At 46.2% G+C, this 27,606-nt stretch overlaps 1 protein-coding gene across 1 annotated transcript; it reads left to right on the top strand.

Annotated features, from left to right (window-relative positions):
* The first annotated feature begins 7,023 nt into the window (after window positions 1-7,023).
* On the top strand, window positions 7,024-16,750 carry GPRC5A (G protein-coupled receptor class C group 5 member A). Its single transcript, XM_030548214.1, has 4 exons — window positions 7,024-7,151; window positions 12,493-13,570; window positions 14,134-14,192; window positions 14,991-16,750. Exons 2-4 carry the CDS (start codon window positions 12,640-12,642, stop codon window positions 15,081-15,083), a joined length of 1,083 nt encoding a protein of 360 aa, XP_030404074.1. The 5' UTR covers window positions 7,024-7,151; window positions 12,493-12,639; the 3' UTR covers window positions 15,084-16,750.
* The last annotated feature ends 10,856 nt before the right edge of the window (window positions 16,751-27,606 follow it).

The raw sequence follows: 27,606 nt of genomic DNA, 5'->3' as shown, positions 1-27,606 counted from the left end.
CACTACTCCAATTAGCTGATCCCTCATACACCTCTTCATTCCAGGGAAGCTTCCCACACAGCTTTACCTCACATCATAATGTCAAGGATGAGGGAAGAGAGGCACTAATTGGCTCAGAGTGGGAATCCTATCCAGTTTGTTCCAGCCAGAAAGGTGGTGGTAGTGATGTGAGGAGCAAGGGATTCTTGAGATTTATCGGGGGATGCAGAGGACACCCTAGAGCAGAGAAGAGGAATGCCTCCACCCTCTCGCCTGTTAGAGATGCTGGTGTGTGCCATGCTTGGAGCAGGACACTCTGGCATGCGTTAAAAATGAAGAATACAACAAGAAAACAGGAATCAGCAGAGATACGGGCCAGATCCTCAGCTAGTGTAAACTGACAGAGATCTCCACTGGTTTAAACTGTGCCAGCGAGGGATCTGGCTCAGGGTTTCCTCTCTCCTAATCCCTTTCCCCAGATGCAGGGGTGGGTAACTCACTCCATCCTCCCTGGGAGGGGAGGCAGAACAACTTCTTCTGGGTCAGCCCTTACTCTGGGAACACCTTCCCTCTTTTCATGCATCAGCCACTATTCCTGTTTATAAAATCCCTTCTTCTAGAGTCAAATCAGTTTTATATTGTAAACTCTGTAAGGCAGACGCCAAATCTTCAGGTGTTTATACAAACACCACACGCTGTTGGTGCCCAGTAGATAACACTATTTAAAACAACTCCCTGTTTTTGTGAAAGGGCAGTAGCAGATCCATGGCAGGAAGAACAAATTTTCTTTCCCCTCTTAATAGCTACATATTTGCTTGTCGTTGGAATGTTGGTCCATCTCCAGTTTTCCATTTCAATAAGTAGCTCCAGTGTTTTGGTGTCTGTGTTTAGAGGGAATATTAAAGAGTGTTTGTTTGAAATATTTTAACATAGGCCCTTGTGGCAAAGTTGCCACCCCACCATGTACCCTCCTGGGTGGCTATGATATTGCAGCAACTTTTTCCTCAGTTTCTTCCCTCTTCCCCGCAACTGTCTTTTGACCTACTCTTGCCATAGGAGAGTCCTAGCCATTCAGCCCAACCACTTTGCAGAGATGGGCCTACCCCTTCCAGGGCTATGGCCGTCTTCACCAAAGTCCAAATGAAACATAAATAAAACTCATTGCAGACATGCCTCTGTTGCTAATCATCCTCCCACCTAACCACAGGCTTCTGTGCCTTGATCAACCCCAGCACACTCCTCCTCTCACTCAGGGGTTCAGATAGGCTACAGCTCCTCAGGGACCCCACTTCCACCTCACCCCTGAAGGAACCAAGCCATGCTGGTCTGGTACTCACCCCCTTTCAGGTTACTCCTCTCCTCTCCTCTCTCCACTGTCCTCACCCAGCACTTAATGGCCCCAAACCCTGTTCTTTCCCAGTGGGGCTTTATTTCATGTTAGTCCAGCCCACCCTCCATGTGTGAGCAGGTAGGTTAATTGGCCTCTCAGACCCATAGTATCTCTTTCCTGATATGTGTGGGGTGAACACCCCATCCCAGCACCCCCTAAAACTTCCCCTGCTCATAGCCTCATGGTCCCCATGTACCAGGAGAACATGTGTTAGGAAGAGAAAAGTATTGGAGAAATCTATTCGTTTAAACAAGAAAGTTTCTTCACAATTGAGCAAGCAGCCAGCACTGCTTGGCAAATACGCATATTGAGTGTCACGTACTGTGCATGTCTGGTTTGTTCCTGAGGGTATGTCTACATCTACAATTTTGCAGCGCTGGTTGTTACAGCTGTATTAGTACAGCTGTATAGGGCCAGCGCTGCAGAGTGGCCACACTTACAGCAACCAGCGCTGCAAGTGGTGTTAGATGTGGCCACACTGCAGCGCTGTTGGGCGGCTTCAAGGGGGGTTCGGGGAACGCGAGAGCAAACCGGGGAAGGAGACCAACTTCGCCGCGGTTTGCTCTCGCGTTCCCCGAACCCCCCTGCAAACCGCAGGGAAGGAGACCTGCTTGCACGGGGGTTCGGGGAACGCGAGAGCAAACCGGGGAAGGAGACCAGCTTCACCGCGGTTTGCTCTCGCGTTCCCCGAACCCCCCTGCAAACCGCAGGGAAGGAGACCTGCTTGCTCGGGGGTTCGGGGAACGCGAGAGCAAACCGGGGAAGGAGACCTGCTTGATTACCAGAGGCTTCCTCAGGTATGCTGGGATACCTGCTTATTCCACGGAGGTCAAGAAAAGCACTGGTAAGTGTCTACACTTGATTACCAGCGCTGGATCACCAGCGCTGGATCCTCTACACCCGAGACAAAACGGGAGTACGGCCAGCACTGCAAACAGGGAGTTGCAGCGCTGGTGATGCCCTGCAGATGTGTACACCTCCTAAGTTGCAGCGCTGTAACCCCCTCACCAGCGCTGCAACTTTGTGATGTAGACAAGCCCTGAGCTGTGTAATGGCAGATAGCACAGTGTGAAGCTTGAGTAATCTGAAGGAGGTGAAGTGGGAGACATTGTAGAGCTCTTGAATTCAACTTTTTCTTAGCAATTCCATCCTATTTGAAGCCATCTGGTCAATTCCAAAAGGAATATAATTTGTCCTTAAGATGTACTTTTGTGACACGACACCCACCCTCTCTCAGTCTCTTTTCCTCTTGTGAAAGTAGAATGAATTATATTTTAAAAATAGAAAAGATTAAAGAAATGCTGTCTGTACCTTTAAGCAAAATTGTTGGAATGCTGCAATCCAGGTGTCAGGAATACAGACATTAACATAGAACAATTGCACCGTTTAAGGGTAATTGGTGAAGTATTAGGCTTAGATCGATAAGAGTTAGTAAGGAAGTAGGATATGCATGCTGTGCCCCAAGTGAATTTTACTGTTTTGCTTTCTTTGTCCCTTTGTCTAATTCCCGCTCTTTTATCTGTATAAATAAGATAGTTTGTGTCTTGCATGTTGCTCACATTATTTGGGTGTTATTAGCAGAGCGCTGTGCTAATAAAACAGTGGTCTGACAAACTGTGAGTCCTGAGTCTAACTTTGGCACTCTCTACCCTGAAGCATCAACCAACTGATTTAGCAGTATTCAGGGAGCAGGGAATTCAGCGGCAGGAAAACCATCCCAAGTTTCCTTTCAAATGTATGGCAGAATTTTGACAAGGGGCTCCTGGTTTTCCCTTTCAGTGTCTTGCTGACATTAGACTGTGGCCTTTGAACGTTTTTGAGCAGAGGGGTGATTTGAATTGACAACATACATGGCCAGATTTAAGGCTTTGAAGCTCAGTGCCAATTCCCTACTCCACTGCAGTCCCAGTGGGTGGTCTAAAGTTTGTATCAAAATGAATTTAAAGACAGAAGAAGCTAATGGGGTTGGACAGGGTGTAAATTAAGGTAATGTTGAGTCACCATGATTTTGAGTATTAAAAACATTGTTTTGAAGGAAAGAGGTGTGTCTGTGACATCACTGAGGCACATTCTATAAAGTAGCTGAACAGAAGGAATTAATGGACATAGTTGATACCCAGCCAATATTGCTGGCCAAAAAAAAAAAAAGCACATAATCCAGATGCATTCCAAAGGATTAAGTGTCATCTCTTCCTATACACCTCTTTACTCTGTTGTGTACTTCACTGTACTTCACTGTTCTCTCCCCAACCAACCAGAGAGAGACTGTAGAACTCTGATCTTCATTGGGAGCCACAGGCAATTTTGCTACTGAATTGAATGGAAGCAGGTTCAGTTCCATTGTTTCTGACCAATACACCTTTATAATTCCCAGGCTGCAGAAATATAGCAACTCCCCTACATGCCAGTTACATTTGGCCTGCCAGTGCTTCAGGGCAGGGATCATGCGTAACGTTTTCTAAAGCCCCTACGCATATGTCTAAACTACAATGTAAGCCCAGGGTTAAAACCTAGGCTCAAGCCTAACTCTCTTGCCATCTACACACAAATTGCACTAACCGAGGACCCACAGTGGTGGAGGGTCCAAGCATGAGCCAAGCTGGGACTTAGGGTTCAAGTCCTCTCACTTTGTAGTGTAAATGCAGCCCCACTGTCTTTGTGCTCTGGGAGTCTGCCAAAGGTCCCCCAGACTGACTTTTTTTCTACTCTGGACTGGCAAGTTGGGTGAGCAGTCAAGTTTTCTCACTTTGCACCACAAATAAAGGGCTACAGCGGCCATGTTTTGTGAGGGTGCTTGGAAACACAGGGCTATGAGTGGTCAGACTCAGGCCTGCATAATGCAGGGTAGATGTTACAGTTCCAAGCTGGGGCCCAGGGTTCAACAATTCCTAACCTAGGGTTACAAATGAATGTAGATGCTCACTCCCTCAGTTAACAAACCCAGGGTCTGCTAACTCAAGTTCTGCTAATCCTGGGCTTACATTCTAATGTAGCCCTACCCCCAGAGTCTGTTCCTATGTCTTGGATGGAGACGTACTTGGGGCACCTGGCTCGTCCCACCCCTCATGCCGCCACAGCTACACTTGATTTTTAGTGCAGTAGCTCAGTCACAGCTGGCATAAGTATGTCTCCGAGGATCCAGAGCAGGGGAGGGGGCCAGGCAGCCATAGCCCCATCACTTTTAAAAGTGGGAGGGCTATGCTTCGGAGAAATGCGAGGGTGGGGCCTAGGAGGAAGAGGAGGTGCAAAGGTGGGGGCTCAGGGAGAAGGGATGGCACGAGGTGGGCAGGTCCACGGTTTGGGTGCTGGTGCCCCTCTCCCCACACACACACACTTTTAGGAAGCTTCTGCTCCTCCTGCTCCTCACCCTGGGAATCATACTTCCAGCTCAAAGTGTTGATGTACCCTTAGGTGCCTACGTTCCATTGAAAGTCAATGGCACATAGGTTCCTAAATCACTGAGGTGCTTGTACAAATGTTACCCCACGTTTTCACAAGTCTATATAGCACTTGGGGTGCTGAATGAGTTAATCGTAATTTATGTGGCCTCCTGGAAAATGTCATCATTAATCCTTTTTCAAACATGGATGAAACCTGACACTGCACCCTAGTGAGGTTCACTGTCTCTTTTTTAAATATATGTAATTAACTTTCCACATATATCAGTCATGCATTATATATTATGTATATACCCAGGGTTAGAGACAGGTGAATTTCAGATGGTTCATAAGGTTGCTTCAGGTAGATACAAAACCAAGATCACTTCTCTGAAACACGCTCTTGGGTCTGGAGAGTTGGTGCTGAAATCTTCTTGAGAGAAATTCCCTTTCCTCTCCTGTGATTTTCACTATTGCCTGCTTCTTTCCTAACTCACTAAAACAAGGACCTACAAGGAGTGTTTTTAAGAAACTTTAAATCTCTTTTCTTAGTGTACACTGAAATGAAATTGAGATGGATCAGTGTAACTCTCTAATCATTTGGACAGGCACCCACACACATACTATATTAGTGTTGGCCAGAAGTCAGATGATGAAAATACAAGTGGATTTCATTGGAGTGTCAGATTTTCAGGTAAGGAGCTGCCTCTTACTGTATGTCTCTAAGGCTTGGTCTACACTCGGGGGGAGAGATCGTTCTAAGATATGCAACTTCAGCTATGAGAATAGCGTAGCTGAAGTCAATGAATCTTAGATCAACTTAGATTGACTTACTTTACGTCCTCGCGGTGCGAGATCGACGGCCGCAGCTCCCCCGTCGACTCCGCTTCCGCCTCTCGCCCCGGTGAAGTGCCGGAGTCGATAGGGAGTGAGTTCGGGGATCGATGTATTGCGTCTAGACAAGATGCGATACATTGATCCCCAATAGATTGATCACTACCCGCCAATCCAGCCAGTAGTGTAGGCATACCCTTACTATGTATGGCTGCTAGGGTGCTGAGACCACAGCCTACCATGCTGATCAACATTGTTGCATTGTTTTCTTGTGCTCCACTATCTGCCTGGCTGTATCCATCCGTTGGCTCTTGTCTTATACTGATAGAGTGTGAGCTGTTTTGGGACGGGACCATCTTTTTCTTCTGTGTTTGTACAGCTTCTAGGACAATGAGGTCCTGGTCCCTGATGGGGGCTCCTCGGTACTAGGAAAATACAAATAATAAATAATAGTCATAAGATCCAGTGCCTCGCATGATGGGGCCTGATCTTGGCTATGGCTTCTAAGTACCTATTGTACTGCAAATAATAACTAATAATAAAGGAGACTATTCCCAGAAAGCACCATTCAAACGAAATAACTCCATAAATAAAATGAAATAACTCTCGCATTCAAATTACCCTGTTGACCTTTAGACAGGCTCCCTGTTACAGGTGTGATGGTTCAGAGCCAGACCCTCCTGTACCCTAAGTTATAGTTTTTATCAGAGCAATAACTGTGACAAAGTGATTCAGATTCCTGATAGAGCACAAGGCATCATCGCCAAGTCCTCCTTTTATTGGGGCACCAGAGCAGAGTAACGGGAAACTCCTCTTTTCAGGGGAATGATTACGGGCTTGTGGGTGCAGTCACAGATTATAGTGAGAGGTAGTGACCATAAAGGAATCAGAAGCAAGGGAGGTTTGAGGTGGTCTTATCTGTGGACCTAGCTACATGACAGAATTCCCCTCCCTGCCCAGGGACAGAAGAGAAGGGAATTCATCTCGGTTTGGAGTCAGGATTGGAGGGATACAGAATATAAGGGTCAGAGTATAGTTTGAAGGGTCATTCTCATCACAGGGTGTCTTGTACTTACAACCCTTGTCAGCGATTAGCTCCACGGCAGGAAAGCATATCTAGGTATGATGGGGTGGGGCTGTACTGTTAAGCTTGCCCTAAAGGCTCTCACAGTCTCCTGCCCTGCTGATGCCAGGGAGGTGCAGTTTATCAGTTGCCTTGATGAATAGTATTTGATTCAGTCCTGGGGCTGGGTCTGTCTGAGGTTCCTTCTCCACCCTACTGCAGGGTGACTACCCCACTGACATCAGAAGTTTTTACTTCATCTCCTGGCACCAGGAGTTTATTTTTATAACAGCACCAGGAGTAGTGGAACTCGAATAGGCGTGTCCCACTCCCTGCCCTCCCCATCCTGGTTACTTTTAAAGCTGCCCTTAGAGAATGAGTGCAGACCTGCTGCTTGCCCGAGATTACAGGAGCTGCCTAGCATTACTCTCCACCTGGGTGCGGTTGGAATTTTCTTCCTTCAGCCACTGTTACTGAGGTCTCGGCTTCTATACAGTATACCAATAAGGTAATTCAGAGCTATGGAGCTGGGGTTTGCTAAAGCCTCCAAGGGAGGCAGGGAACTCAGACCTTTCTCAAGGGTGACTAAGTTGAACAGCCTGGTAGTGTGACTAGAGCCTTGGCAGGGGAGTCAGGAGATCTGGGTTTTGTTCCTGACCCAGCCACTGACCTGCTGTGTACTTTTGGACAAGTTACTTGCCTGTCTGGATATATCTACACAGCCTTCGGGAGCCCATGGCAGCTAGCCTCCAGCCCAAGTCGCCAGACTCAGCACTCTAACTATAGTTGTGTAGACAGCATGTTGAAGTTATGGCTTAGGCTGGAACATGGGCTCTGAAGCCAACCCCCATGCTAGGCTCCCTTTGTGACTCAGTTTCTCCTCCTGTTACATTGGGGATAATGATGCTTTATTTCCTTGCAAAGTGCTTTGAGATTGACAGATGTAAAGTCCTTATAAGTATTGTAAACTACAGTATTAAAATGAGTGTGTTGGGGAGGGAGCGTAATCCCAAGAGAAAAGATTTAGAGGGGGCATGTTTCATCCCTTTCAGCTCAGAGGTGTCGCTGAATCTCCAGCCTAACATGTGGGGGACAGAGGCATACACCCTGCAAACTGTCACACACACACACAAACACACACACACACACAAAAACACACACACTCTGAAAAGGGTGCCTTTCCATTTTAAAAGCGATGTCAGTTCTCAGGGATGGCTGTGAACGGCTACACGTATCAATGCTATTACACAAGTAATCACTGATTATAAAAAAATATGTGTGAGAAGAGAAATTAATAGGTGACTTCTGACCCCCATCTCAAAGATTTTAGAACTCTTCCCATCCTTGGCCAATGCTGGGTGCTGCACTGGTGAATCTCTAATGTTTCTTTCACTGCCAGCATGTGCTGTTCAGCATATCTCACTGTCTGCGTGTCCTGTGCCTGTCTCTGTGCCCCATGCTTGCTCTTTGTGATCTCCAGCTGTCTGTACATTGTGCCCCTGTCTGTGTGTCTGCTAGAGGGGGTCAAAGAGTGAAATAATCTGAGGTGTGAATATTTATGTGAATACAAGTGTTGGATTTACTTCCCTAAAATTCGTGTTATTCCTTACTCACAAGTGTTTGGACAACTGCCAGGCATTTGTACAAATGATCAGAAATCCCCAAAGTTTAATAAATGATGATTCATCTGAAAATCTCCAGTGGACATGCATTATCGGGATTCACTATTTGTGACTAGTCATTCTCCTGTTTGAAATAGTTCAGCCCTCCGAGTCAGGAACAGAAACTCTACTTTATGACTTAGGTGTCCAAACACAGAGTAAATAGCCCTAGGAAGCAGTTGGAAAACACCCTACAGAAAGAAAATTATTAATCCCAATTCACAAAATACATTAGAAACAAATCAGGATTAGCTTGTGAACAATTTGCTAACCAAAGGGACTAAATTCATAAGCAACATTGTTTGTAGTGATGAGGGTAATTCACACAGTTGTGGTGTCTGGTTTAACACAACAGTGCTCTCCACCTGGTAGCAGTGGCCTTGATTCTATTCTCCCCAGTTGCATCCCATGGACTTCTAGATTTCTTGTATATTTACATACTTATCATTTTTGTAACCATTGGGTTTTTTTAGAGAGCAGTACATTTTGCATTTCCCTCAATGTGGGGTGAGATGCCGAGAAGAGGTACAATACACCATTATCAGATAGCTCACCCTGGGGCATGCACAGGTGTGCTTCATGTGACATACAAGCATCCAAGGGCGCCATCCTTTGTTGGATTTTCTATAATTTTTTTTTTTAAGGACTCAGTCCTGCTTCATTGAAGTCAAGGAAAAGGATCCCAGGATTAGGCCACAAATGGAGAAAATGGTCTAGAGAAAACAAAACCATGGGCAGGGGCTTGCACCTAACAATGAACTTCATGGAATCACTCAACATTTCTTCACATATCAGAAAGAAGAGTGCAAAGGCCATTTCCCCCTTTGCAGTCACTTTTAAGACTTGATAATAACAGAGCTTGAGCATATTGGTGTGTTAGAGACACATCCTACATAGGATCTTGAACTAGGGACCCTCAAAGCAGCATCACTACTGCCTGCGACAAAGAAGACTGTTTCCTGAGACATTAACAACATTAGCACTGACACTCTCTTTCGGGCCTCCAGCCACTGTAGGGCAATGGGGAAGCACATGCGGTGAACAGGTGTCTTTGATATGTTTTCTATTGCCAAACTGACATAGAAATCATTGAAATGTAATGTAGGACTAGAAGGGACCTTGAGAGGTCACCTAGTCCAGTCCTCTGCATTGAGGCACGACTAAGTATTATATAGACTAGAGGTTATTAACCTTTTTCTTTCTGAGCCCCGCCCCCCCCCCCAACATGCTATAAAAACTCCAGGGCCCAGTGCGGGTGAAGGGAGGACTTGGGGCTCTGGGCCAGGGGTGGGATCCTTGGGCATAGACATAGTTTGACTTCTGTTTTGGGGGAGCAAGGGGCTTGAGCCAGCTCTGCACAGTGGGGTCCAGGGAGGGAGTGCCACCTTCACTCCCTGACTCACCTCAGCAGGCCACCCAGCCTGTCTGGGCTGTGGAAGGATGCAACCAAAAAAATATAACTCAAAGTGAGGATTCAGCTCAAACAGTCTGAAAACCACTCAGGGTGCAGGCAGGGGGGTAACTAAGGATGCAGGTAGGGGCCGTGTGTGGGCAAAGAGGTAGCTCAGGGTGCCGGGAGGGGGCAGCAAGGGGCTGTCTGCCAAGAGGGCTCCCCTTGTGGTAGCTGCTCCCCGAGGGCTCTGCCAGCCTGAAGCCAAGTTTCCCTGCCTGGGGTAGCTCTTACTGGCTGCACGAGGAGTCAAAGGGGGCTGGGAGCTGAGGAGCAACCACAAACCTGGGCACCAGCAGCAGACGGGGGAATGCCACGACAGCACGCTCCATGGCACCACCAGCCAGAGAAGCAGCTGCCCTGCACTGCCTGGCTCCAGCTTCCCCTCTATCTATGACCTGGCAAGAGGGTGGGGCCTGAGAGGAGCTGGGGGAGAGTAGGAGGTGGTGGAGTGGAGCTACCTCGGGACTGCCCCACTCTAGGTAAGGCACTGCAGTTGTGGTGGCAACACCCTCATGCCCCCTCAGCCATGGTGCCCCGCTGCCCACCTGAAAGGGCTCATTGATCCCCAGAGGGCTGTGGACCCCTAGTTGAGAAATGCTATCTAGACCATCCCAGAGAGGTATTTGTCTAACATGTTCTGAAAAACTTCCAAAGAGAGAGATTCCACAACCTCCCTAGGTAATCTGTTCCAGTGCTTAACTACCCTGACAGTAAGGAAGTTTTTCCTAATGTCTAATCTAAATCTCCCTTGCTGCAATTTAAGTCCATTGCTTCTTGTCCTGTTCTCAGTGTTTCAGGAGAACAATTTACCACCCTCTCATTCATCACAACCTTTTATGTACTTGAAACAGTTATTGTGTCCCCCCCTCAGTTTTTGTTTCTCCAGACTACCAGCCCAATTTTTCCAGTCTTTACTCATAGGTCATTTTTTTTAGACCTTTAATATTTTTTGTTGCACTTCTCTGGACTTCCCACAGTTTGTACATATCTTTCTCAAAGTGTGGTGCCCAGAATTGGACACAGTTCTCCAACTGAGGCCGTAACAGTGCTGACTAGCGTGGAAGAATTACTTCTGGTGTCTTCCTTGCAAAACTCCTTCTAATACACCCAAAATAATGTTTGCTTTTTTTGCAACAGAGTTACACTGTTGACTCATATTTAGCTTGTGATCCACTATGACCCCCCAGATCCTTTTCCACAATACTACTTCCTAGACAGTCATTTCCCATGTTGTATTCATTCAATTGATTAGTCCTTCCTAAATGTAGTATTTTGCATTTGTCTTCATTGAACTTCATCCTATTTATTTCAGACCCTTTCTCCTGTTTGCCCAGATCATTTTGAATTCTAAACCCGTCCTCCAAAGTGCTTGCAACCCCTCCCAGCTTAATTTAACTGTCATCCCCTTCCAGCTTGATTTAACTCCCATTGACTTAACACTGTCTACACCAGAAGTTTGATTAGTATAACTGCATCGCACAAGGGTGTGGATGTTCCACACTTCTGGGAGATCAATAGTTATACTAAAATAAATTTGTGATTAAAACCAGGACGGAGTAATTCTTAATTTGTTCTTTCCTATGTTAGCCTCAGATCCTACCCCTACTGATGTTCACTATGTTAGGACTTGTCTCCACTGGCACTTTACAGCACTGCAACTTTCTCACTCAAGGGTGTGAAAAAACAGCCCCCCGAGTGCAGCAAATTTCAGCGCTGTAAAGCACCAGTATAGACAGTGGGATCATTGAGGTGGGTTTTTTTAGAGCACTGGGAGAGCTCTCTGCCACCACTACACAAACCACATTAAAGCACTGCCAGTGTAGACTAGCCCTAAGTCATCTGATCACTGTTAATCTTTCTGAAAAGTCAAACAAAAGAGGTATTTAACACTTTGACCATTACTGCATTTTATGTTATTGTCTCTCCCTCCTCATTGAGTAATGGATCTATCCTGTCCTTGCTTTTCCTCTTGCTTTTAATGTATTTAATGTATTTTAGTGTATTTGAAAAATGTTTTCTTGTTACCCTTTAGGCATGAAAAATAGGTATTAGTTTGTGCCCCTTGGTTACTGGCCGACCTCAAACGTATTTCGGTTGGACAGGAGAACAGTAAAAGCAGCTATGATAGAGGTATACAAAATAATTAAGGGAATGCAGAAAGCTAATCTAGGGCTTCAGGTCACCCACTCCCATAAAACAAGGACAAGAGGGTACTTGGAATAAGACAACAAAGTGAAAACTAACAAAAACCAAATCTATTTTCATGCTATGTATAAGCAAACTTAGCAACTCATTGGTGTGGGCTATGGAGGCAAATACTGTAGCTTAGTGAATTTCAAGAAAGGATTAAGTATGTCTATGAATAACAATAATGTCTGCAGTTCCATTACCTAGAATAAAAGTTGCAAGGCTTATCAATCTTTATGCTTCAGGGCATTCAGCTAGAGTCCAGAAGAAAACTCTCCCCATTAGAGTAGAATATTGCATAATTAGAGACATTCTGAGGTGGGGCTAGGGAGTGATTCATCTTCCTCTAAGGTCTGCTTGGCACCTGCCCCTGTCAGAGACATTATCCCAGACTAGATGGACCATTGGTTAGTTGTGATGCAATAATTCTTACCAATAGCTTGACTTATAGATAAAAATAGGTATTGGATCCTATCCTCCTTCTTTCCCCAGCTGCTGTAAAACTTAACAAGATTTATGCTACATTGGTATCTCAACTTCTTCTGCAGATCTTTGGAAGAATATTCATAGAGACATAGAGTTTAAGGCCAGAACAGACCATCTAGTCTCATCTCCTGTATATCGTCAGATACCAGCAGTACCCAGCACCGCACGCTAAACCCAACTCCCTATTGACGGCTATTCTGTGAGTCACCATGGCTTCCATGCCTTCTCCAACCTGCAACAAGAACACTGACTCTGACTATTATTTACTCAGTGACACTGAACAAGCCTGGGGCATCGTCCTGGAAACACTGGCTACAGCTGGTGTCATTGTCACAATCAGCTTCATTCTCTTGCTACTCATCTTCATGGGTAAGGTCCAAGACTCCACCAAGCGACAGATGATCCCTATCTATTTCCTCTTCCTCTTCGGCACCCTAGGGATCTTCGGCCTCACCTTTGCTTTCATCATTAAACTTAATGTCCAGACTGGCCCCACCCGCTTCTTCCTCTTTGGCGTCCTCTTCGCTCTCTGCTTTTCCTGCCTCCTGACCCATGCCTTCAACCTTGTCAAACTGGTGAGGGGGAAGGCCCCCTTTTGGTACCCGGTGTTGCTGGTTATTGCTATTAGCCTCACTGTGGTGCAGATTATTATAGCCATAGTGTATGTAGTCGTTATTGTGGCCAGACAAAATATTCACTTTACTACGATGAGTCCAGAACAACGCAATATGGACTTTGTCATGCTTCTGATCTACGTGCTCCTCTTGATGGCACTCATCTTCCTGGTCTCCATGTTCACCTGCTGTGGGACATACAAACGCTGGAAGAGGCATGGAGCACACATCTATGTCACTGGCTTGTTCTCCATAGCCATCTGGGTGGTGTGGATCACCATGCTTTTGCGAGGCAACCCAGAATTAAAGAAACAGCCCATCTGGGATGATCCTGTCATCAGCATAGCTCTGGTGTCCAATGGATGGGTCTTCCTGATGATGTACATGGTGCCTGAATTCTGTTTTCTGACAAGCCCACGCAACTCTGAGGACTACCCTCCAGAAAACTATTCTTGCCAGCCTAAATTCATGAAGAAGATCTTTGGAGTGGAGAACCAAGCCTATATCATGGAGGAGACCACAACAGGTATAATGAAGTGTGTTGTTTCATAGCATCCTCGCTTGCAGTGCCTAGAATGCAGGAGAGATAGAGACAGAGCACCAACCAGGAGTTGGAAGGGATAGGGTGGTTTAGGAAGGAATTTGAAGATGGTAAATGACTTAGAGGTAGAATTTATTAGGGAAAGGACATGCCCTCCCACTGAACACTGCAGTGGGGTCATGCAGTGCATGTGTGTGAGGGGCTCTGGGGTGGAGGGCTCTGTTGAAGTCTGCATATGGGAAGATCTTTTTGTGTAGGATCTGGGATGTGGGAAGGACAACAGCTATGGAAGAAGAGAGAGGCATTTCAATGCCCCTAGTTCTACCACATCCTTTTACTTAAGATATTTCCCATCAGTCTCTGGTTGATAAGAAAATGGGAAACGGTAAAATCATCTGTGGAATTCACACTCTTCCTACCTGCTGGTTACCTAGAGGACAGTCAGAGGCAGTTCTCCATACAGCATTCGGCCCCCTCTGGCATGGTGTTGTCATCGTGACACTGTAACACTTACTGTTTGCCTTCTTCTCTTTTCCTTCTTTTTCTAGGCCCAGAAAACAACAGGGATCCACGCTACATTCCACATCATACTCACTTTCAGATGGAGGTAAAGACATCTCTTCTTTCATCTGTTTCACCAGGGAGATGGGATGAAGCTGCCTTTTGTACACGGGATAGGCAGAGCTGGGTTGGCCCTAAGGCTGAGGAATCTTTGGTGGAAATGGGGTTGATGCCTTCATTTGGAGAGAGGCTGGCGCTGTCTGAGTGAGGCTGTGGTATCCCCATTCCCTGTTCATTGGCTATTGGGAGAGGCAGCGTAATCAATCCTGGGCAGACAAGAGGCTGTCCCTAAACTGTGTAACATGTAATTTTGGTGACTATCAGGACCCACTATTCACCCCATTGGAACACTGAAACAAACATGCAAAATTAAGGACCCACCCATCCTTAATGCAATGTGTAACTTATGGACAACCCCCTACCTGCCTCAGTGAAAACTCACTATCCCATCAGGGATGATAGAATCTGTCAAAGCTGGATAGCAAGTGTGAAAAATTGGGATGGGGGTGGGGAGTAATAGAAGCCCATATTAAAAAAACCCCAAATATCGGGACTGTCCCTATAAAATCGGGACATCTGGTCACCCTAGAGCTGGGCTAGGCCTAATCGTTCAGTATAGGATTGTTCTCCACAGTCTATTGTAGAGTGCTTTTTCCAGTCCTGTTTCAAAGAGCTCAACAAGCAATGTGGCTTCCGCCATTTCCCTTGGGAGACTGCTCCACGGCCTAACAGCTTGTGCTCTCGGGGAGTGTTTCCTTATATTCAGTGTACCTTTTTACTCATTCTCATCCCATTTACTCTTCTCCAGTTTTGAAGTTTGATCACATGATTGTTTCTTTTTCAGAGCCTCAAACCTCAGCAGGAGTTCTCCATCCCCCGGCCTAAAACCCAGGTCAGTCCGTACAAGGATTACACTGGCGGGCAAGGCACCAAGTAACAGCTCAGTGATCAGCCAAGAGACAATGCATGGGCAGTTGGGGCTCAGAGAAAGACCTCTGCTTCTATCCTGCTAAACAGAGACAGAACCTGACTGATAGGACTGCGACTGATGAAAGGGATGGGCCCTTTTTCTTCCCCAGCTCCCTTTGGCTTTATGCATGCAGCACTTTAATTCCTTTCCATTCATCCAGCAGAGCACTTTGAACATAAATCCCCCTGCCTACTCCTGTTCAATCAGTTCCCTGTCCGCAATTATGTGACTGAGCTCAGCTGTTCTTGTCCAGAGGCAGTGGGTTTCTGATGGCACCAGAGCTTCCTGCGGTAAGGCCAGGAACGAGGAACTTTGTCAGCAGAGACCCCAACCACTCAGTCCTGATCACCTTAGCATCCTTGTGCGCACTGCCAGCTGGTAAACTGAAACAAGCAGGAATTTTCACGAATCACCTTCTGACTGCCTTCTGACAACCAGGGCCCAAAGTCTCATGTATTGCTGAAAGTACCTGACCCATACAGCACTGATCCACCCAAGTACTGCAGCCTCTCTGTCTCTAGTTCCATAGCACTGACTCACAGCTAGAGCTGGCTGGCAAAGAGAGAGAATCTTTCTTTCTTTCTTTCTTTGTTTCTTTTTCTTTCCAACTTTATCCCCCTATAGAGTTGGTTGGAAAATGGCATGGGGGAGGGAATTAATTAAAAGTTGTGGAAACATTAGTTTTTATTGAAATTTTGAAACCTTCTACATTTCCTGACCAGCACTCCTAACAGCTTCCTCCCTAGACATGCTGCTCACCATTGATTCCCAAACTCCACCCCCAAGACAACCTTCCCAGCACTGACCACCAGCACCACCACAGAGCTCCTTCCCAGCACTGATTTCTAGTCACTAGGACTCTGGTCTTCCTAACACTGATTTCAGTCCCCCAAACCTCTTTTCTGACATTTCTGACTTCTGGTTCCTTCCAGCCCCTGAGTCTCATGCTTCCTGGCCACCTAAAATCTCCCAAGATAGGGGAGGTAGACTCCCCTTTTCCCAGAAGTGTGCGTGAGCTGCGTCCTGGTGATAAGTCTGCAGAGCTGATTCTTCCTGGAGTCTGCGATGCATTTTGTAAATAGTCTTGTTTGCATTTATATATAAATACACAGACATCCCCAAGTGAACGAGCTAGGTACGTTAGCGGCTGATGATTCTATATATTTATTTAATACTTTGTATGTGGAATATTTAATAAAAGCCTGGCTCACAGGAACTGTCATTCTTCATCAGTGAAATGAACCTTCTAGTGCAGTGGAGGAGTAAGGGCCAGTATCTGTCGTTTGTGACACTCCATGGGTTGTAATGAGTGAGTTGGCACAAGCCCCTCAGAGGGAGCAGGGCGGGGACAAGCACTGAACCCCTTAGGAGTTGTCATTGTGGATCAGGTTTAACTTTGTAAGGTGATGCACTGTTGGAGAAGAAGATTTAGTAGCCCTGGCTTCTCTGTGCTACTGTTCCAGACAGAAAAGGCAATTCAGACTGTACATTGCCCAAGAAATGAAGAACTCTAGAACCAGGCCCTACATGACATGTGTGCAGAATGCTGCGAGCATTTCAGCTGTGCATGCACATGTGTGTGGGTCTGGATTATATTATTTGTGTCTTGTTCCACGCTGTAAGAATGTAACTAATAATAAATAAAAAGAAATAATAATGTGTATCTATTTATTTCAGTTTACAAAAATGCACCCATCTAATTTTACCATAATTATTGAAAAATCTACAGACTGCAGCTAGGAGCCAATGTCCTAATATGCAGGGATGTTCTGGATTCCCCCATGGATTCCTCATCTGCACCTATTTACTCAACCCTAAACGCAATCCTATGTACACTCACATTCTAGAAAACACCTCGGGGAAACAAGTAGGCCTTGCAGTGTCAGCTGAAGTCAACAAATTCAGGATCTGGAGAACCAACAGAAGAGGCAAACATCACAATAGTGAACTCGTCACTGAAGATTCCTTGCCTCTAATCCCCTCCCAATTAAACCAGGGAGCTGATATCCCCCTCAGATAATCTTAATTTCTGTGGTTTTAAAACAAAAGCCTTGTATGCATTAGCAAAATTCAGACATGTAATTCACCACCAGTGCAAACTAGCAATGGTGGAAATGCTAATGTAAACCAGTCTCAGGTGTCTAACCATGGTCAGAGCCCTGTCTGCACTATCATTTCACCTGCTCTTTCAGCAGCGGAGTTGCGCTAGTGAAGAATGACAGGTGCAAATGTTGCTAGTGTTGACACACTTGGATAGATGTGTGGGCTCTCAAGGAAACCAGGACATAGCCCAATTAAGATTTCATTACTTAAAATCAATACCCGAAATTGCCCACGGAAACCAAGAGTTGTTAGAACTATGTGTGTGTGTGAAGAGTGAGTAGGTTAATAAGTGTAGCGAGAGGGAAACTAGTGAGGGACTACAGTGTGCTAGAATATTGTAAATACATACAAATGAGAGGGAATTGCACAGAACCTGCCGGTTTTATAAAGCCAGCCTAGCGTAGAATTTAGGACGAAGGACAAGCATGGCTGTTGGCAGAGCTTCACGTCATGGGCCCAGGACATCCCGGATCCAAGAAGAAGGACAAACTGGCATTCCCAGCACTCATGCAAGTGCTGCACACAATACAATGGGACTAGGAAGAGGCATGACAGGGCTTCATGCACACGTGTAATAGGTGCAATAAAGACTGTATGTCTGTAAAGCCATGATTTTTGTGACAAACAAAATCTGTGACTCATAGACTCATAAACTTTAAGGCCAGAAGATAAGGCCTTACCATCGTGATCATTGAGTCTGACCTTCTGCACATTGCGAGCCACAGAACCTCACCCAGCCACTCCTTTGATAGACCCCTAACCTCTGGCAGAGTTACTGAAGTCCTGAAATCATGGTTTAAAGCAGGGGTAGGCAAGCTATGGCATGCATGCCAAAGGCGGCACGCGAGCTGATTTTCAGTGGCACTCACACTACCTGGGTCCTGGCCACCAGTCCAGGGGGCTCTCCATTTTAATTTAATTTTAAATGAAATTTCTTAAACATTTTAAAAATCTTATTTACTTTACATGCAACAATAGTTTAGTTACATATTATAGGCTTATAGAAAGAGATCTTCTAAAAACGTTAAAATGTATGACTGGCACGCAAAACCTTAAATCAGAGTGAATAAATGAAGACTCTGCACACCACATCTGAAAGGTTGCTGACCCCTGGTTTCAAGACTTCAAGTTACAGAGAATTCACCATTTACACTAGTTTAAACCTGCAAGTGACTTTCCGAATTTTGTTTGTATTTTATTAGCTACTGAGCAAGACTTGTCCAGGATTCTGCAACCATGTGTTAATGATCTCCGAGCTATCTGTGAAAGACCCACAACTCAGCCACTCCCCTTCTATGTGAGATAGGCCAGACTGAGCACAATCGACCTGTGTTCTACTCTCCATACTGGCAGCCAACCAGTTGTTAAGTGAAATTCAAGATATTGGTAGGTATATGCAAGGACCAAAGTGGATGAGGCTCCTGTTATAACCTTATTCCCAGATCTGGACCTTAGCGTCCAAAATATGGGGGTTAGCATGAAAACCTCCAAGCTTAGTTACCAGCTTAGACCTGGTACTTGCTGCCACCACCCAAAAAATTAGAGTGTTTTTGGCACTCTGGTCCCACTGAAAACCCTTCCCTGGGGACCCCAAGACCCAAATCCCTTGAGTCGCACAACAAAGGGAAATAATCCTTTTTCCCTCCCCCCCTCCAGGTGCTCCTGGAGAGATACACAGACACAAGCTCTGCGAATCCAAACAGAGTGACTCCCCCTCTCCGTTCCCGGTCCTGGAACAAAAAGGACTTTCCTATTCCCCCAGAGGGAATGCAAAATCAGGCTAGCCAATTCAACACACACACAGATCTCCCCCCTGATTTCTTCCTCTCACCAATTCCCTGGTGAGTACAGTTTCAATTTCCCTGAAGTAAAGAAAAACTCCACCAGGTCTTAAAAGAAAGCTTTATATAAAAAAGAAAGAAAAAATACAAATGATCTCTCTGTATTAAGGTGATACAATACAGGGCTAATTGCTTAAAAGAATATTGAATAAACAGCCTTATTTAAAAAGAATACGAATCAAAGCACTCCAGCACTTATATTCATGCAAATACCAAAGAAAAGAAACCATATAACTTACTATCTGATCTCTTTGTCCTTACACTTAGAAACAGAAGATTAGAAAACAGAACTACTTCTCCAAAGCTCAGAGGAAGCAGGCAGACAGAAAAACAAAGACCTCAGACACACAATTCCCTCCACCCAAAGTTGAAAAAATCCGGTTTCCTGATTGGTTCTCTGGTCAGGTGTTTCAGGTGAAAGAGACATTAACCCTTAGCTATCTGTTTATGACAGCTCCACTACCTTAAGTTCTATCCCCAGCCCTCCATGTGACCTACAATCATCCAGAATGATGGAACTTGATATCTCATTGGTGAAGGAGGTAGGTCATTCTCAGTACAACCCTAGGCCTTTCAAATTGGCTCCTGCCAGTAAAACCACTTAAATATGAACCTAGACATTTAGAGTTGGAAGATGTATCTCTTTCCACTGACTAAAGAATATAAAATCCTGGGAGCTTAGCTGACTGGCCAGCAGGCCTGGTAATCAGAGAGAAAGAGAGAGTATTTGTGCATTTGTCACCCATTGAGCTGGGTCTTTAAGAAAAGTTCATGCCTTAGCTCTGACTTGTGCCTGTTTTCCTTCCAGATCAAGAGAATTCTGGGACTTGTAGTCCAGGGACCACTGTAGTTGTAGACCTCAGAGCAAGGCCTGTTGGGAAAGGAAGTGAGTTAAAGGATAGCCACTTTTCTCACTCTGAGAGTGTGTCCTGGAGGGAGAGACTGCACTGGTTGTTGGAGGAACTGCATGCTGAGACAAACGGCTGGGAAAGGATAACCCAGGACATCATGGTGGTTGGTGAACAGATCCTGGGAGAGATGAAGAAACCTGGAACAAGAGAGAGATGCTCCTTTCCACTCCCATGCATCAAGAGGAGAATAGTTGAAGGGGCAGGGACTGTGGAAGAAAGGCCGTGACCCTGACAGAGATGTGGAGACATTTTGGCATTTGTTTTGGCCTTTGTTTGACTCTAAAACTGAAGGACACTTAGCTTTGGTTGAGGGCTAAACAGGAGAGGGAAACTGAGGCACAAAAGAAGGCAACTGATGCCAAAGAGGTAAGCAACCCTCTTGTTGCATAATGGAAGACGTTTTCTTCTGTGAACTTGCAACACTGAGGAGTGTCATCTAACATGCAGCAAATAACCCAACAACCCATTATGAAAGTTTCTACTGTTGTTAATGGTAGTTGTAGCCAACACTCAAAGGTATCAGATATACTTAGGATATTGAGGTGAAATATAAGTATTAATTAATGTTGTAACAAAGAGCCAACAAGCCTCAGACCTGTAAGATATTTATCTTAGCTAAATTAGGCCTTAAGACTTGGGCTAAATTAGCATAAGTAAGTAAGACACCTGCTGAGCTTGTGTCTATGTCTGTGATATACCAAGTGTCTATGCCCTCGTCCAGACTAACCCGCGGCATCGGCGGGTTAAAATCGATTGCTCGGGGATCGATATATCGCGTCTAGTCTGGACGCGGTGTATCGATCCCCGAGCGCGCTTACATCGATTCCGGAACTCCATCAATCCGAACGGAGTTCCGGAATCGACACGGAGAGCCGCGGACATCGATGGAGCCCCGTCCAGACTGGTGAGTACCTCGATTTTAGAAATTCGACTTCAGCTACGTTATTCTCGTAGCTGAAGTTGCGTATCTAAAATCGATTTTAATTCCTAGTCTGGACGTGGCCTATGAGAGATCAGCAGCCACCCCAAGAGGACCAACGGGTGGTAGCTGGGGTGAAGTGTTAGAGACTGCCTTAGGGTAAGCGCCTGTTACTATGGTGATAAGCACCTGTTACTATGGTGATAAGGTGACAAATGTCAATGAGTATCGGGAACTAAGGAGTTAGTCTCTACAGCGGCAGCAGCACTCTTGGGGAAAGACTGGCCAACTCTATTCCCCTCCCCTTGGCAGGAGTCTTCAAAGGAGAGCTCCCTAGTTCTCCCCTAGGATGAGGGCGTAGTAAAACAGTCGTCATTGTTTTCTTTAGCAGCGTTCAGACTGTTAATCCTGTGCTGGGGGATCTTAGGTGTGACATCACAGAAGCAGGGGCAGCAGAAGCTCCCTAAAAGTGTGGGGGGGGGGGCACTAGTGCCTGAACTGTGCCCCTTCCCTGAGGCCCCAAGTCTCCACCCCACCCCTTCCCTCTGAGTTCCTGCCCTCAAGCCACCCCTTCCCCTGAGCCCCCACCCCACCTATTCCCCCTAAGATCCTGCCCTCACACCACCCGTTTTCCCTGAGCCCCCACCCTTATGCTGCCTCTTCCCTCAAGACCCTACTCCCACACTGCCTCTTCCTCCGAGGCCCCAACCCTGCTCGCTCCTTTTCTTCCCTCCCCCACATCGCTCATCCTTATGGCTGGTAAAAAGTAATGGGGCCATGGTCCCCTGACTCCCCGGTTCCAGAGCCCCTCCACAGAAGCATTGTTTCTAAGTTGGCTAGGAAGGTTCAGTTAGGATTCAGGCTTGGTGCACAGAAGGTGAGCCCTATGTGTTGACTTCAAAACAGGAAGGTGAGGGCCACGTCGCTGGGGCAATGGAAGGAGACCGTGTGGGGAGAACCTGAGCTGCTTTGTAATCCTCAAGAAAGGAGGATTGGAGACTCCATTTGCACAGTTCCTCCCTGATACTACTCCAGTGAAGGAATGGTGAGCGCCAGCTTGTGTCCCAAATTGTACATGTGAACACACTGCAGGTGGCGTTCAGGATGAGCTGAGAGACAACTCTGGGAGTCTAGTCTCACTATGCTGCATAGTTCCATTGCTGAATCTATTTACAAGGGGTTTCCTGCTACAATTCCTGCTCCTGTCTCCACAATTTTTAAATAACTCCCCTTAAACTAAAGTTACTAAAGCAAAAACATCAGTAAGACAAAACCATCAATTCTGTAAAAACCACAGACATTATACAAGAGGGTGCAGAGAGCCTTCCCTCTCCACCCTGTCCTCCATTACATGGCCTGTGCAAAGGCCGGGAACAGTTGCAGACCCTGCACTTAGGGGGCAGGATGGAAGTAGTGCTGCGAGCCCGCTTCACTAGCCTGCACAGCAGGCTTGAGTGTATAAGGGGAGCATGATGTGCCATTTCTGTATGCTTCCAAAGTACCATGGGGTGCCCAGGATGTTTGTTTCTCCCAAATCCCTCCTTGAGCTCCCCCAGGATGGCGTGGTGCTCAGGACCGGCGCTAGGGGTTTGAGCACCCTAGGCGGACGGCAATTTCGCCGCCCCGGGTGCTGGTCCCGCTGCTCCGCGCGCTGGTCCTGCGAGTGGTCCACCGGAGCCGCGTGAGCAGCCGACTGTTCGCAGGCACCACTGCGGCAGCTCCACCGGAGCCGCCTGCCGCCCCCTCCGGCAAAACGGCCCCCACCAATTATTCTGGCGCCCTAGGCGATTGCCTAGACTGCCTAAATGGTAGCGCCAGCCCTGGTGGTGCTGCTGTACTTTACTGGCAAAACATAGGCCTCACTGTTAGTTCCAGAGTTGAATTTCAGTATCTGTCACTTTACCCTGTGTGAAGGCCTGTAACCTGTAAATTCCCAAACTGTGCTCTGCAGAGCGCGACCTGGTCACATGATACTGCCACTGGCTCGTCCTTCAGCTGTTAAATTGAATCAAGACAATTCCAATACACTGAATACATTCCTAATGTCTCTTTTTCCCTGCAAGCAATTTCTGTATTTGCCAAAGGGGCAGTGGTGTGGCAGCAAACAGGAGAGGAAGTGGCCTGTGCAATCCTGTTGGGAGGGGAGGCATTTCACAAGCAGTCTCTCTAAGGTGTAGCTTGAACGCTGTGGAAGTCTGAGAACCCCGAGCGGTCATGTTCCCTTAGTAGGAAAACAAAACGCTTGGGTCTGAGAGGGGCCTTTGTCAGGTGTTGCTCAGATGGGATTTGGTGAGCGCAGGTTCACTTAGGTCCATCTGCACTCATCTGTTTGTGCCCTGTATAGTGTGGTGAGGGAGAGTCCAGTCTCCCCAACTTGAGTGACTCGTCACTGCAGCACTGAGTGACTCAAGCAGACCCAACACACCTTGAGCAACTCTGTGCCTGTAGCTGGGGATCCACTGCTGAGGCCAGGTGTTACCTCTCCGGCCTGAGACCAGACTACATGATTTCTGGCTTTAATATCTAACATCTCTGTTCTTCACTCCCTTCTCTTTCAGGCCAGGTACAGGCTCTCCCTTGCTTGATTCCTCACTCCTCTCTCTTTCACTGCCTGAGCCCCAGGAGCACCTATACTCCCCTCCTTTTCTCTCCATGTGATCCACCCCTCCCCTGGATTCACTGAGGGCTTGGCTACACTCGAAACTCCAAAGTGCTGCCGCAGGAGCGTTTTCAAGTGCAAGTGTGGTTGCGGCGCCAGCGCTGGGAGCAAGCTCTCCCAGCACTGCAGATATTTCTCCTCCTCAAGGGGATTAGCTTACAGTACTGGGAGCTGCACTCCCAGCGCTGGGGCACTGTTTACACTGGCGCTTTACAGCACTGTAACTTGCTGCGCTCAAGGGGGTGTTTTTTCACACCCCTGAGCAAGAAAGTTGCAGCGCTGCAAAGTGCCAGTGTAGCCAAGGCCTGAGTCTTTGTGATCTAGCCTCTCCTCCTCCACATGACATTCTTAGGTCTGATACTCTCCCACCACTTAGGCTATGTCTTCACTACCCGCCGTATCAGCGGGTAGTAATCGATTCCTCGGGCATCGATATATCGCGTCTCATCTAGACGCAATATATCAATCCCCGAATGCGCTTATATCGATTCCGGAACTCCACCAACCCCAACGGAGTTGTGGAGTCAACATGGGGAGCTGCGGACATTGATCCCACGCCGTGAGGACGGTAATTCGATCTTAGATTCTTCGACTTTAGCTACGTTATTCACGTAGCTGAAGTTGCGTATCTGAGATCAATTTTCCCCCATAGTGTAGACCAGCCCTTAAAGTCAACATGCCAGTATGGGGTGAGCCAGACATTTCCAAGGAAACTGGTGTTTGCTTTCCCTTCACTATGGTGAACCTACGTCATTGTACATTATGTCATGAGTAGCGCATCCTCTTGCACATTTCCAGCATGAACATTACTCTTAACAATTTTTAAGTCTTTCCAAACCAAACCAAAAGATTACAGCTCTGGTGGGTGATAAACAACAGATGCAGCAGAATCCTGAGAGCAGCTGGGTGTCTGTAAGTCTGGCTTATTTCATAGGGCGTTTGAAGATGCTCTGTGTCTCTTGGGTTTTATCCCATGCTCTTTCCAACAGTGGATTGAATCTCATCACACTGTCAGTAATGGGTGTATATCAGAAAAAAGCAGAGTTTAAAAGAGAGTTTTTTGTTCTCTAGATAATTATTCAGTTGTGAAAATACCACGTTGCTGTACCACAGATTTAACATGGTCCAGAATTTTGTACTGAATCTACTATGGAGATGGTGAGGATACAGATGTACATTAGTTCTTAAAACAGTTGCAGGAATCCAGGCAAGAGGAATGCTGGAAAATGTTACTTCTATGCAGAAGATCTACAGTGAAGTGGGGAGAGAGACTGAGTAGCTTATCTTGTTTTTAATAATGTCTCTTGTTCAGTGCTGGAAGGAAGCAAAGCTTTCTGTGACTGATTTCTTACCATTGTCCCAGGATGTGGGGGAGGATCAAACATGAGACACATGAGGCCTGACCTAGCAAAATTTTCAGCACCCATTGATTGCAGCACTGAACAGCTTGCAGGATCAAGCCCATGAAGTGACCCCTGGGGAAGGGACACTGGGATTTAGTATTGAAATGTTCCCCAAAACATCAACACCCCAAGTGAGTGTCCTAATGTATTGAAGTAGTTCTGATTTTTAACTCTGTCAGTGGAATAATTGCCTGTAGAAATTCATCATCTTAGTAATTTTTGTTTAGTAACAGCCCCGATCTCATCACTAACAAAGTGAATAAACAGGTGGACATATTTACTGTAATGATGGCCTGTAATGAATGCTGGCTCCCATCCATGGAACAGGTGATACAGGAATAAATCCCAACTGCCTGTGGACGGTGCCATTGTTAGCTAGTTCTCATGCTTATTGCTGCACTGTGAAATTTTGTAACTGGCCACTAGGTGGCAATCTTATATCAAGGAAATGCAGTTGTTTTCCAAAAAATTGAGCACAAAGTGGCTCTGAAATACAGGGGAGAATATTGAGGAGGCTGGGAAGTGGGAAATCTGTTTGACTGGCCACACACACCACAATGAGTCTGTGGTGGACCCTTCTTCATTGTCCGTTTTAAAAACTGACCTTTAATATTGCTTTTAAAGTATAATTTTCTACTAATTCTCATGCTTTCTCTGTGAGCCTGAGGTTACCGTGCTGAGACTGAGATGTAGCAATGTTGCCAGACCTTACGATTTTATTGAGACTCTCACCATATTTGGCTGGGTTTTGGTTGGCTTTTTCCCCTGAAAGCTCCAGCTCCTGGAATCCTGTGATAAACAAGAGACTCTCAGCTTCTTCTTTATCTTTTTTTCTTTTTTAATTAAAGGTTTTCTTCAGAGCTGGTTGAAATTTGGGTATTTTCCAGTCCACAGGAAATTCCGCCATTGGAAATTTCCTTTCATCCTGGATCAGATGAACAGCCAAAACTTCCCACAAAACAAAATTTCTGAATGTTTTCGTTTCTGTAATGTTGAAGTGCTTCCTTTTGACTTTTATGTATTACATAGTTATAAAAGTCAAAAGGAAGCACTTCAATACAAATATATGACAAGAATATCAAATTGACGTGTTTCTACAAAACATTTTGTTTACATCAAATCAGCATTTTCCAATGGGAAATTGATCTGTTGGAAAACTCTTGACCAGCTCTAATCTTGTCTACACAAGAATATTGCACAATTATAATTTTAAATCTGTTCTTAAGCCAGTACAAAGGGCTGTTTGGATACATTGATTTTGATAATAAGAGGGGTTTATTTCAGTTTAGCTGGGTTGAACTAGCTCCTCTCACCACTTGCTCACCACAGCTACACTATTTTTAGTGCACTAGCTTCATCACAGCTAGTGAGGCTATGCCTCCTCATGCTGGGAGTGACACCTGCAGCCCAAGGTGTAGACATATGTACCCTAAGGATAGGTCTACATGACAGCTGGGTAGTGTGATTCCCAACTCGGATAAACGCACACATGCATCTCTGCTTGAGCTAGCACCTAAAAATAGCCAAGTGGCCATGGCAGCACAGGCAGCAGCTTGGGTTAGCCGCTCAAGTACATGCCCAGAGACTCAGGTAGGATTGTTCTCCAGGTATGCTTACACTGCAATGAAAAACCCATGGTTGGCTTGTGCCAGCTGACTTGGGCTCATGGGGCTGTTTCATTGCAGTGTAAACTTCTGGACTTGGGCAGAAGCCCCGGCTCTAGGACCTTGCAAGGTGAGAGGGTCCCAGAGCTCAGGCTGCAGCCCAGGCCCAGAAGTCTACACTGCAATGAAATAGCCCTGCAGCCCAACCCTTGTGAGCCCAGGTCGGCTGGCATGGGCCAGCCGCGGGTGTCTAATTCCAGTGTAAACATACTCTCGGGCAGCTAGCTTGAGCTGCCACCCATGCTGCTGCAGCCACACTGCTATTGTTTGTGCCTAGCTTGAGCAGAGCCAGCATGTGTATGTTTCTTCAAGCTGGGAATTACACCTCCCAGCTGCTGTGTAGTAGATGTATCCTGAGTGACTTACTCAAAGTCACATAGTAAGGCTGTGGCAGAGCCAGGAAGTGAACCCAGATTTCCTGAGTCCCAGTCTAGGGCCATAACCACACAGATCAGAGTTTAGTGACATACACAAGAAATCCACTTTATGTGCTGGTTTGAAATTTGTACAAGGAAAGGTGAAACTAATAAGGCTGTGAGGCTTCTGTGAAAATGTATGTGGTATAGGAAGGTTTATTTTAGAAACAGCCCTTATGCAACAACTCCCCATCCGCACACCATGACCTTTGGGAATCATCTGGACTTTGGAACTCTGGCTCGCTGCGAGAAACGCACCATGTGGAAGGGGATGCTGAATGCTCTGAGGTCAGTCCCAGGAAGGTGGAAGCTGTGTAAGCTTCTTGCCCTGGAGACAGTATGTTCAGAGAGAGGAGGCATGCTCCCCTAGAGTCCTGGCTGGCTTCATACGGAGTAGTTCCAGAGCATCGCCCCAAGTCTTGTTTATTTGTAATTATATGCCCATAATGAAGCCTATGACCCAAATTATTGTACAATGAATATGTAAAGCAACCCAGATGTGTAAAGCAACCCAGCTGTATAAAGTGATCCAGATGTGCAAAGCAACAACATTCCAGGTGTTTTTCATCTAGTC

Source organism: Gopherus evgoodei, chromosome 1 (assembly GCF_007399415.2).
Source record: "Gopherus evgoodei ecotype Sinaloan lineage chromosome 1, rGopEvg1_v1.p, whole genome shotgun sequence".
Classification (NCBI taxonomy): Eukaryota; Metazoa; Chordata; order Testudines; family Testudinidae; genus Gopherus; species Gopherus evgoodei.
The sequence above is the reverse complement of the archived record's forward strand: the minus strand, read 5'-3'. Positions and strand labels throughout refer to the sequence as shown.

Excerpts from the sequence above, each read along its gene's own strand:
- GPRC5A (XM_030548214.1), top strand. The coding sequence starts at position 12,640 with ATGGCTTCCATGCCTTCTCCAACCTGCAACAAGAACACTGACTCTGAC. Across the intron at positions 13,571-14,133 it reads CATGGAGGAGACCACAACAG|GCCCAGAAAACAACAGGGAT; the intron begins GTATAATGAAGT and ends TTCTTTTTCTAG. Across the intron at positions 14,193-14,990 it reads ATACTCACTTTCAGATGGAG|AGCCTCAAACCTCAGCAGGA; the intron begins GTAAAGACATCT and ends TTTCTTTTTCAG.